At 42.3% G+C, this 12,140-nt stretch overlaps 1 protein-coding gene across 2 annotated transcripts in view; it reads left to right on the top strand.

The window, feature by feature from the left end:
* The window catches only part of Opn5 (opsin 5), a 54,652-nt gene that overhangs the window by 20,534 nt on the left and 21,978 nt on the right, over window positions 1-12,140 (top strand). For both annotated transcript variants that reach the window (XM_006524453.1, NM_181753.4), the window contains one exon: window positions 10,109-10,350. In XM_006524453.1, the coding sequence (XP_006524516.1) occupies window positions 10,109-10,350 (242 nt within the window). The remainder of the gene's footprint in view (window positions 1-10,108; window positions 10,351-12,140) is intronic.

Below are 12,140 nucleotides of genomic sequence, written 5' to 3'. Positions count from 1 at the left end.
CTGGCTCAGGTACCTCTTTCTTTGGCCTGGTAAGCCACCAGAAATGCTCAAGCTGTATACACATGAAGGCAAACCACATCCCCCCCTCCGCCCCCAACACAAAACAAAGGTAAATGTAGGGGGGAAACCCAGTGTAACTTCCAGTTAGGACATCTACCTTGCAGTCCCACTGTTTTCAATTGATTTCTACTGAAGCAAGAAGACACAATCTCACAGGGACCCATTCTTTGTCTGGAGAAAAGCCTTTCCTCCACTCAGCCTGGGCTCAGGACTGCTCTGCTTCTCACCCACTCAGAGCTTCTGTTCTCTACAATGCCACTGGTCTAAAGTGTGTAACTCCAAGGCTATAGTCCAAGATCTCAGCGGCAAAGTAAGTCCATTGTCTGCATCCTCTTAAGTATTTCTAGCTGGGTTATCACCTTGACTTGCCTTCTTTGGGTCTGAGCTCATCTAGCAGAATATGAAGTGGTATCTGTCTACAACCCCTTTTAAACCTGCCATCCCCTCTAGTTATTCTTTTTCAGATGGTTTCTCTGACTTTCGTAGTACACATACTACAGACAGAAGTATAGTGTGTATTTGCATATACATATGTGCATCCTTCACACAAGAGCACAATATTTTTGTGCTCTCTGGTTCTATGGCTCAACATCATCTCACTTTTCTGTCTTCAATTGACCCCATGAAACAAGTTTAATTATGGCCAATAAAGGCAAATTCAGTAGCATCAGAGACTGCCCTTGGTCTTCAAAGTGTCATGGTGCCAATTGGTTAGGGATCCTGGTTGGGATTTTGTTCTTTACTGACCTGTTTTTTTTTTTTTAATGAGTTATCCAATTCCTTTTGGTCATGTCATATAGCACTGTGCATGTTCTTTATCCTACCCACAAGGCCTCTGTAGGCAGTGTTTCTACTCTCTGCTATTACTCGTGCAGTAGATTCTGTGAACTTGGCTAAGAGCCCATGAGGAAGGCATGCATTTTCAGTTTGTACATCCTCATTGGTGCACGAGGTTCTGTTGCTTTGTTCATACAGCCCTGCTCTCTGGTGCTTGGCTCAGAAAGGCCAGTTCAGGATATGTTTTCAACTCCCCTGACATCCTCTCTTGTCTCTGCACTATAGACATTTCACCTATTCGAGTGGAAAATTTACTTGGATTTTCTTGCTCACTCTTTACATCCCTTAGGCCTCTGGCTGGGGACAGTCAATTGTTTTTCACACACCCCCAAACACAACCTAAAACCCCCAAAGCTTTTTATTTCAACTATTTTACCCTTCTGTAAGTTTCATGTTCCCTCCCTCCCTCCCTCCCTCCCTCCCTCCCTCCCTCCCTCCCTCCCTCCCTCCTTCCCTTCTTCCCTCCCTCCTTTTCTTCCTTTCTTCAGATCTTGTGTATCCCAAAGTGGCCTCAAAAAATCACTGTTTGAGTCTTGTCTTGGACTCCTGGTCCTTCTGCCTCCACCTCCCAGGTTTTAGAATTACAGGCATGCTTTACCATGCCCAGCTAAGCTTAAATTTCTATTTTGAAACTGAGAAGCCCCAAAATGAATATCTAGTTATTCCATTGGGCATTTCCACTGGGAAAAGTATTCACACACTGAAGCGAGCCTCTTGCAGCTCATCTAAGAAGGGGGATAGTGCTGTGGCTTGAAGGTAAGGTCAGAGAGGCTACCTCTGTTTTTGAAACATTATTATTCAAATACCTTGGCATTCACTATTTGTTTATTAGTATACACTAATCACCTATCACGTCCAGATCTGTAGTTAATATGACGATCCTGGATTTCTCTTAATGTCCCTTTCACTACCATAAACCAGCTCTAACTGTCTCTGGATAGTGTAAGTCTCCCTAACACAGGTCACCGGAGCATTGGGCATGCTGCCTTTAGAGGCACCTGTCCCATTGAGTCAAATATTTCTCTCTCTCTCTCTCTCTCTCTCTCTCTCTCTCTCTCTCTTTTTTGCAAGAGAGTGAATGAGATTCAGGCAAGTGTTTGGTTCTGTCCTCTTCTGCATTCCACAGCCCAGCATTTGCTAGATGGTAACTGTGATGGCTCCACTGCATACCTGAGTAAAGGTGGCCTTGATAACTGTGAACTGGTCCTTTGACTTCTGGCTTAGCCATCTCTTTCTTTGGGACATTTGGTTTGTTTTACTCTTTTTTTTTCTTTGATTGTGAAGTCTTAAAAAACAAAAAACCCCAAGGTATGAATTCTGTTTCTCTCAAGTGACTTGTTTCATTGGTTGGCCTATTGATTGAAAACCTGCCAGTGAGGTGTGAGATTCAAGGCACTCCCTATGTGGAGGCTACGGGGAGAGGAATGGTTGCTCTTTTTAGAAAACGAATTATTATTATTTTTTACTCTTATTTTTTTATTGGATATTTTCTTTATTTACATTTCAAATGTTATCCCGGTTTCCTTCCCTCCTGGAAATGACCAATCACATCCTCCCTCCTCCTCCTTCTATGAGGGTGCTCCTCCACCCACCCACTCCCACCTCACTGCCCTTGATTCCCCTACCCTGGGGCTTCTATTGAGCCTTCATAGGACCAAGGACCTCTCCTCCCATTGGTGCCTGACAAGGCCATCCTCTGCAGCTGGAGCCATGTGTATTCCTTTGTTAATGGCTTAGTACCTGGGAGTTCTGGGGGTTCTTGTTGGTTGATATCGTTGTTCTTCCTATGGGGTTGCAATCCCCTTCATCTCCTTCAGTCCTTTCTCTAACTCCTCTATTGGGGACCCCACACTCAGTTCAATGGTTGGCTATGAACATCCGCCTCTGTATTTGTAAGGCTCTGGCAGGGCCTCTCAGGAGACAGCTATATCAGGCTCCTTTCAGCATGCACTTGTTGGCCCCCACAATGAAAACTAATTATTTATTTCTCTTTGTTCTCCTTAGCGTTTCCAAGCTTAAAGGTCAATCCTCAGAGAGACATTTTAAAAATGGAGTTCTGGATTTCCGCTTAAAGATGTTTCACAGAAACATCATTACTTCTTGAGAATTGCCAAATTTCTAATTAATTTGCAATTGTATGCTCATTCTTGAGATTTCTTGTTCAATGTCTTTTACGACTGGTCAATAGGGGCTGTAGGGACACTTTGACTTTCTGTCACTTCATGTCCCCAGAACCCAACACATCACCTCTAACATACTAAGTACTTAATATATATTTGTTGAAGGGAAGGAAAAAAAACCTAAGACGCAGAGACATAACAAAAAACAAAATGAATTTCAAAGTAGTAGTCATTCCCAATTATGCCCCTAGCCACGAGAGGACATACACTGCTTACATTATTAATGATTTTGGTGGTCAGTGCTTGAACCCTATGTTGAGAAATCTCCAACTTTTAAAATTGTCTTAGAGGAGTATGGGTGAGAGGAATATGACTCAAATTATAAATGCAGAAAAAAAGCCAAGAGCTTACTTTCCAGCCTCTCTGCCTCTGAGCTAGGACACACATGAAGACCCCGATCACCAGGCATCCTGTCATGTGTCTCAGGGTCTAGTGAGGGCAGACCCAGGCCCAGAATCCTCACACAGGCTGGTGTTTTCTACACCAGAACCAATCAATCACTGGGACTTGAGTATCATCTATTTCTGAGTCTCAACTCTAAGCTAGTGCATCTTTCGATAAGTTCTGCTCTATTCAGCATAAATCAGGGCTATTACTCATAAGCCAGACTCCAGACTTACCCTCCTTGGGCAAAGCCATTCAGTGCTCAAGGCCTTAGGTTTTCTTATCTGTGGAAGGATGTGAGGTAGAGAGTGGGGGAGGGGGCAGTTAAAATCAAATGACATCATCATTGACTTGAAAACTCCAAGATTCTGCCAACATGTTGGGTCATTTAAAGGCCTGTTGTGGTAGGTTGACAAAAGTAATTTTAGTTGGGTCCTGTAGCTCTTTGCTCTATTCTAAGCAAGATTGTCCCACCTAAGGACTTTGGCTCACATATAATGAACATCTCTCCTTCAGGTCCCATATTTTGTTGAATAGGCACTTGGAGATTATCCCCATTCATTAGATCAAGCCATTGCTTAGTCTGGGGATATCATGTTCAGTTTTAGATTTAAATTCCCGAACACAGATGGGCAAGCTGATATGACCCAATTTGTCTCCTCTCTTTTCAATCACAGCTTTTGCTTGTTTTTAGAGTAGTGGTATTTTAAGGTTTGAGAAAATTGCAACTGGAAAGTGTGGAATTTTTTTTTTTAAAGCATGAGCTCATATTCTCTGCTTGGATTGTAGCCAGGGCTAACAGATGGCAGGCACCCCAAAGACTCCAGAAAAGTTTCTTTGCAAGTTTGTGGAAGAGGGTGTGAGACAGTTGACCTCCCTTGTCATTCTGTGGGTAACACAGAAAAACTCAAAGTGGGAATGTTTAGGCTGTTGAATGAATTAGGCTCTTAGAAGGTAGCCTGAGAGCCCAGACATTGTTACTTGTGTATTTGTGTGTGTGTGAGGGAACTGAGGAACAGAGAAGCTACAGCCACAGTTCTATTCCCTTCTCTTCTTCTTTTTGCTTTCTTTTTGTCAAGACTATACTATCCCATAATCAGCCTCCAAACGCTGACACCATTGCATATACTAGCAAGATTTTGCTGAAAGGACCCAGATAGAGCTGTCTCTTGTGAGACTATGCCGGGGCCTAGCAAACACAGAAGTGGATGCTCACAGTCAGCTATTGGATGGATCACAGGGCCCCCAATGGAGGAGCTAGAGAAATTACCCAAGGAGCTGGGGGGATCTGCAACCCTATAGGTGGAACAACATTATTAACTAACCAGTACCCCCCAGAGCTCGTGTCTCTAGCTGCATATGTGTCAGAAGATGGCCTAGTTGGCCATCAGTGGAAAGAGGGGCCCATTGGTCATGCAAACTTTATATGCCTCAGTACAGGGGAACGACAGGGCCAAGAAGTGGGAGTGGGTGGATGGGGGAGTGGGTGGAGGAGTGTTTGGGGACTTTTGGGATAACATTGGAAATGTAAATGAAATAAATACCTAATTAAAAAAAGACTCTACATTACAAGCTGGCCTGGGACTCACACTGAAATCAATATTTGCCTTGAACTCATGGCTATTCCCCTCTGCTTCTGCCTCCTGAGTGCTGGGATTACAGGTGTGCATCCATGCTGGCTTCTGGCTTTTCTGCATTTTAATAGTATCACTCAGAGACAAGCATACTCACACCTGTAAGGCAGATGCCCTGGAAATGAAATTACTATCTTTAAATCCAACTTTCACTAGTTGTGGGTAAATCTATGTGCTTGCTGAGCAGGTCTATTATAATATATCTTAGTCTTTTCATCCCATGCTTGGACCAATCATACACCTTTGAGCAGTGAGCTGGAGTCTCTACCACCACGTTCTCTCTGTGCACTGATCTCCCCCCAGGCACTGAATTAGGATGGCTATTGCTTGTTTGGTGATGTAATTCAAATTTGCTATCGGTGGAGGAGTCATCTTATCTCTTTGGCCCCTCTTCTGGGTTTTACCTTTCACATAAATTCTATGGCTTTCTCCCATGTATTTCATTATTCTGTATATCGTACAGCTGATGCCTCACTCAAATCCCAGCAAAGGAGCTCAGAGGGAGGAACTGGACTCCTCTTCGGAAATACCTGTGAATACAGCAGCAGTTTTTTGTTCTTCTTATAGTCAGTGGGGCTAACCTAAGCTGGAGACTATGGAGAGGCACAATACCTCATAGCCAAAGACTTCTGTACAGTCCTTCTACCGAGTCCCTCACACTGAGAGGGACACTCTTTGCTTAAAACCCTTACCTGCTCTGATGAGTCAGGGTCATGTATAACTTCAAATATTTAAGCTTAGCCCATTATCTTAGGACCCTGTTAACAAGTTAGTTCACTGGAATGGAGCTCATCCAGGTGGCATGACTTGGCATTACTTACTGCCAACTTGAGCTACAGCTGGGGAATACTGATATCCTTGTGTCTTCTGTGGCAAATTATTTCAAGCGATGCAAATTGCAGATGTGTGATTCTTTTGTACAAGCTAAACATGAATTTTGTGAGAATTTCCTCCCACAAAACTGTCTAATTTGGGAACTGGGGGTTTTAGTGCTTTGTCAGTGAACCAAAAAGAGTGATGGGAGCAAAGTCACTAAAAAAAATAAACAACCTGGGAAGGATGGTGGGTGCTGGGGCCTCTGGTAGCACTGGCTCAAAGATGGCTGGGAGGTAAATGTTGGAAAATTGGAATGAGATTGAAGTGGGAAAATCGAGAAATGCATTGATGAAAACTTTAAGCTCAAGTCTAAGCTCTGGAAAAATGTCACAAAGGTTTTAGAGAGTGTGTGGCAAATATATTAAAATAGCTTAAACATTAATGAGTTATCTAGTTAATTAATTAACTTAGGCATGTGTGTGTGTGTGTGTGTGCGTGCATGCCCATGATTGTTCCATTTCATGCATGGATGTCAAAAGACAGCTTGCAGGAATTGTTTTTTTTTCCCCAGTGTGAGTCCCTGGGATCAAACTCAAGTTGTCAGGTTTAGTGACAAGCACCTTTGCTCTGTGAGTTATCTCACTCAGCCAGACTTAGTATTTAAACGATTAATATTGCAGTATAATTTTAAATGAATGATGTGTGATATAATTCAAACTGAGGTCAAAAGGAATGAATGTGCCTCACTTTGATGCTGTGTCCATACACAAGCACCATCGTTTAGCACATTTCACAACACATTCCACTCTTATCCCTTCTGCGCTAGACTCAATTTCTACTTACTGTGATTTACTTGCTAGCCAGAAGCTCCGCCCATGGCACTTAATTTGCTGTTTTGAAATCTACATTACATCTAGTTCTTTATCTTATAAAAAGGTGTAACGGTACGAATGTTATAAACCTTTTTTTGTTCCTATTGCACATTCCCATAGAAGGAGAAAATATTATGGGCTTTTTGCTAATCTATTTTCTGTCAATGGCTTTGGCGACAGTGCAGAAAATGGATTTTGAGATGACATAAAACCATCCTATTACTCACCCTAGAATCAAAGATGGGGCTATGTTAAGTCTCTATGCAGTTGCTAACACACGCTTTATTTATGTCGCTAGCATTTATTTGGGAATTTAAGAAAAAAGGGGTCTCACTTCGGGGCATCTACTCTTTCCAAGCAAAAATCACACTAAACCAAACAGAAAGGACTCCTGAGTATGCTTCTGCAGGATGACAGAAGAGCAGCTTCAGAGGGAGAAAGTGGCGAGTGTTTAGTTGCAATGGATTAGAAGTGTTGATTGCAGAAGAGAATTTTTAGTTGAAGATGCAGAAGTATTGTTGCCGGACCCAGCTGAAGTCCTGGGCTCATTTGATTCATCTCTCGGGGCATCCATGTTTGCTGAAAAGTGGAACTAAGTGCTCACTACTGAGGTGTTTCTTGCCTACCATTAGTTTTGAAGATGAGCTTTGAAATTCTTTCTTTCTTTCTTTTAAAAAGATTTATTAATTTCTAGTGTGTGTGTGTGTGTGTCTGTGTTGGTGTGTGTGTGTGTCTGTGTGTATGTCTGTGTGTGTGTCTCTGTGTGTGTCTGTGTTGGTGTGTGTGTGTCTGTGTGTGTGTCTGTGTGTGTTTCTGTGTTGGTGTGTGTGTGTCTGAGTGTGGAAATGTGAAAGTAAGTACAGGAACCCACAGGGGCCAGAAAAGTTATTCCATTTTCTGGAGCTGGAGTTATAACTGGTTGTGAATACTGGGCACTGAATGTGGGTCCTCTGGAAGACAGGCTACGCTCTTCAGCCTCTTGAGCCTTGAGATTCTTGAGTGAACGTTTATAACTGCAGACATTAGAGCATATTTTCCAAGCTGTGTGTATGTGTATTTTGGGAGATAGAGCACATGCTAAGCAAGCATTCCATCAATAAATTCAGCCTTTTACTTCATTCTTACGTATCTCACAAAGGTAGGTTTCCATGGCAACACATCCCCCATCCATGCTGCTCTTCAGGTCACAGACAAGCTTTGGATCATTCCCTGGCTATAACAATTATGCTTCTGCATACTCATATGGAAATGCACATGCATATGTATGAACACACACACACACACACACACACACACACACACACACACACACAAGCTTTATTGTCAGAAAACTAAACATCCAGCTGTGCCATTAAAACAAAGGAGCTTCTATAAATATTTTACCATGTATATACAGCAGGGGTTGGGTCTCACTTCTTGTCATCAATCCTCTTCATAGCTCATCATGACCAGGATATCAAGGATGGCTGCTGCCTTTTTAAGTTAGGTGATGGGAAGATGAATTGAACAGATCTTTGTTAGCATTCTTACATCTTCCCAAGATCTGAGGAGACTCAGAGATAAAAGTGAGCTTCACTACATATCAAAGATGAATTTGATTAAGTCCTTATCCCTGCTCCTGTAGTCAGGGGAGTTTAGACCTCTGATTGGTCTGATCTGAGTCATGTGCTACCTGCTATGTCAACTTCATAAAACCAGGAGGGTGAGGAGATGCTGGGAACTCTTAAAGTTGAAGATACACCAAGAAGATTAAAATAAGTACAAGCAAACAAAAAGGGAAGTATCTTCAGGAAGTTGACTTAAATATAATTTCATTGTTTATCTCACTGGAAAAAACATCAGTGTAAGGACACTTAGAACTTAGTAACACTTGCTTTCAAGTTGAGCCTGAAATAGCTCACTTAAAATAAAATCCAGAGCCTGGACTTAATTTTCTAGCATTAGTACTCTCGTTGAAACACTCTTATTTATTGTTTCAACATTTGTCTAAATGAATGTGCTAAGAGTAGAAATTCTAAGTGGGCAGGGATGTGTCTGCTTTTCCTTTCTATGTCTTCCACACAAAGCACAGATTCTCAATATGACTTGTCTGAATGAATAAGGAACGGTCAGTCTCTCTAGCTGCTGTTGTCTCTCAGCAGTTTCTTCCTATAGGTTCACCTTCGATGTTTCTGCTCATGAACCTCTGAGAGCTGCAGAGCACGTGGAGCACAAGGAAAGCTCAGTAATATGTTTCACACGAGTATTGTCTCTCCTCCAGGTCTCACCAACTCGCACGACTTTCCTAAATCTAGATGATACCCTCACTTGTTTCTGTACAAACCCACTCATGCATGGGATGTTTTCTTGGCATTTTCCTCACTACTACTATTTCAACTTGCCCAAGTGCAGGATCTAGGCAACATTCACCATGAAGCTCTTACTCCTTCCAATAAGAAACAAATGTTCTCTTCTGAGCTGGACCCCAAACCATATTCAGCTGTGATCTGCTACTGTTTGTACTCTAGAAGGAGACAGCTCAGGAACAGGAGCATTCTGGGATGTCCCATAGTGCCCAGTTTAATGTCTTGCCAAAAGCATTTGCTAAAACTGTTTGTTTACCTGAACTGAGATAATTTGTCAAGATCAGCAGCTATAGGGCAGTAGTTAGGGTTACATCATTAAAGGGACTGGGTTTGGGATGGTGAAAACCAGTGAGGGTATTTTAAATTGTATTGCCAATCAATCTGTGTTCTGACAGTTACGATGCTAATTTTGTGAGAGAAAAATCACTTCCATATTGCTTTGTCAGAAGCCCTGTAACTCCTTTTTCTTTATATTTGGGAAATTCCTATAACATGAACCTCAAATTGTGAAAATCTTGAGGAGAAGAAATAACATTTCATAGAAATCTTTGAAGAAAATGCACGTTAGAATTTAAAACCAGGGCAACACTTCTCAGTTTCCTGAGGCAAAAGATTTCATCAAGATGAACTTATTTTCTGTCAGGTCTTTAAGTGGTTGTGGGTTGAGAACTCTGGCAAGCTCAAGAGAACTGGCATCCTTTTATTATGATCTCGTGCTTCAAATGTAGGCAAAATCTGACAGCTATTACAGGGTTACAGTTTGAGGTTTTGGGTGCATTCAAATTCTAAAGTGGTGAATGGATAGGCCATGTAAATGGGATAAAGAATTGTGCCAAGTTCTCAGAAGTTCACTGGAAGCAATTCTTGTGGTCAAAAATGAATGTTTTCAGAGTGAATTGCTCCTTTTCCACACTGGTAACTTACTCTGGATTGCTTATGAATTCTCTTGATCCTGCTGTCTGTTCCTTTCCCTGTGCCAGGTGGCAATGCTGATTTGTGCTGGTTTCCTGATTGCCTGGATTCCTTATGCGGTCGTCTCTGTGTGGTCAGCTTTTGGAAGGCCAGACTCCATCCCCATACAGCTCTCCGTGGTGCCCACACTCCTTGCAAAATCAGCAGCGATGTACAATCCAATCATCTACCAGGTCATTGATTACAGATTTGCCTGTTGCCAGGCTGGTGGTTTGAGAGGAACGAAGAAGAAATCTTTGGAAGACTTTAGGTAAAATTCTGAAGCTAGAACGTAATTATGTTTCTTTGTCTTAAAATGCTGTGGTGATTTAAGTAAACACTTGGCTTAGAACTAAATTCCTAAGTAGCTGGGTTAGGAGGTTTCTGTTTTACATTCATAAAAATACCGGAAGCCAAGTCATCAGATATGTATGGGTTGGATGATGGCCAGATATTGAGAACAGCATTCTGGTTTTGATCCTAGAGCAGCCAGGATGCCATTTTGTGCATATTTACTGGTTGTGGACTTCCTTCTTGGATATTAAATCCATATCAGTCCAAGAATGCTGTTCTATGTGGCACTGATTCAACAATAAATTCATGTGAAGGAATTATTTGCCACTGTTGTTTGGGTCATCAGAACTCTTGGCTAGAAAATGCAAGGACTCAAGCAGAAGTGAGAGTGAAGGGCAATGAAGCCATTCCTCTCTCTTTATCACCTCTGCCTGGTTCTTTTAGTTATATTCTGAAAGATAGAAGCTGTTCTTTCTCTGTATTAGATGAAGAAACAGGTTTAAGTAAGGGTAAGATTGGAGAAGCCGCTCTTATTTATATAGCCCAAAGACAGTAGGGTAGGAATTGTTACTTAAATACTAGCTTTTCAAAAAGTCTATACTGTTTTTGATGCACAGTGTACAAGAGTTTGAGACTTCAGAACTTTTTTTCCCCCTAAAGGTCCAATACTCAGAGCGAGGAAAGAGCTGGGCCAGTAGTGGTGGGGAGGTCTTCTGTGTCCATGAGTTGCCTATCTTTGGGTAAAAAGTAGAAAATGCATCTCAAATCATTGTCTTGGCTAAGGAGGTAGAGGTTTCAGGGTCTCCATTACTCTTTAATTATTACTTGGTGACAAGGTATTATTCAACACTGGTTTTCTTTAGTAAGAGGTATTAGAGAAAGATCAGGAAGACCTGGAATTTTATCTCTCACATTGGCCAAGTGACAACTCTTTTGAACTTTGAATTTACTACCCTATGAATATATGATCAAATAAAAATCATAAAATTTATAAATAAATATCGATATTGTCATTGTTGCTGTGACAAAGGGACAAGATCGACAACTTGAGATGCAAGACTATGATTACCTGGATTCCTTATGCGGTAGTCTCTGTGTGGTCAGCTTTTGGTAGTCTCTGTGTGGTCAGCTTTTGGTAGTCTCTGTGTGGTCATCCTTTGGTAGTCTCTGTGTGGTCAGCCTTTGGTAGTCTCTGTGTGGTCAGCCTTTGGTAGTCTCTGTGTGGTCAGCCTTTGGTAGTCTCTGTGTGGTCAGCCTTTGGTAGTCTCTGTGTGGTCAGCCTTTGGTAGTCTCTGTGTGGTCAGCCTTTGGTAGTCTCTGTGTGGTCATCCTTTGGTAGTCTCTGTGTGGTCATCCTTTGGTAGTCTCTGTGTGGTCAGCCTTTGGTAGTCTCTGTGTGGTCAGCCTTTGGTAGTCTCTGTGTGGTCAGCCTTTGGTAGTCTCTGTGTGGTCAGCCTTTGGTAGTCTCTGTGTGGTCAGCCTTTGGTAGTCTCTGTGTGGTCAGCCTTTGGTAGTCTCTGTGTGGTCAGCCTTTGGTAGTCTCTGTGTGGTCAGCCTTTGGTAGTCTCTGTGTGGTCAGCCTTTGGTAGTCTCTGTGTGGTCAGCCTTTGGTAGTCTCTGTGTGGTCAGCCTTTGGTAGTCTCTGTGTGGTCAGCCTTTGGTAGTCTCTGTGTGGTCAGCCTTTGGTAGTCTCTGTGTGGTCAGCCTTTGGTAGTCTCTGTGTGGTCAGCCTTTGGTAGTCTCTGTGTGGTCAGCCTTTGGTAGTCT

This window comes from Mus musculus, chromosome 17 (genome assembly GCF_000001635.26).
Source record: "Mus musculus strain C57BL/6J chromosome 17, GRCm38.p6 C57BL/6J".
In the NCBI taxonomy this organism is placed as follows: Eukaryota; Metazoa; Chordata; class Mammalia; order Rodentia; family Muridae; genus Mus; species Mus musculus.
Note: the sequence above shows the minus strand (reverse complement) of the source record. Positions and strands in the feature narration are given on the sequence as shown.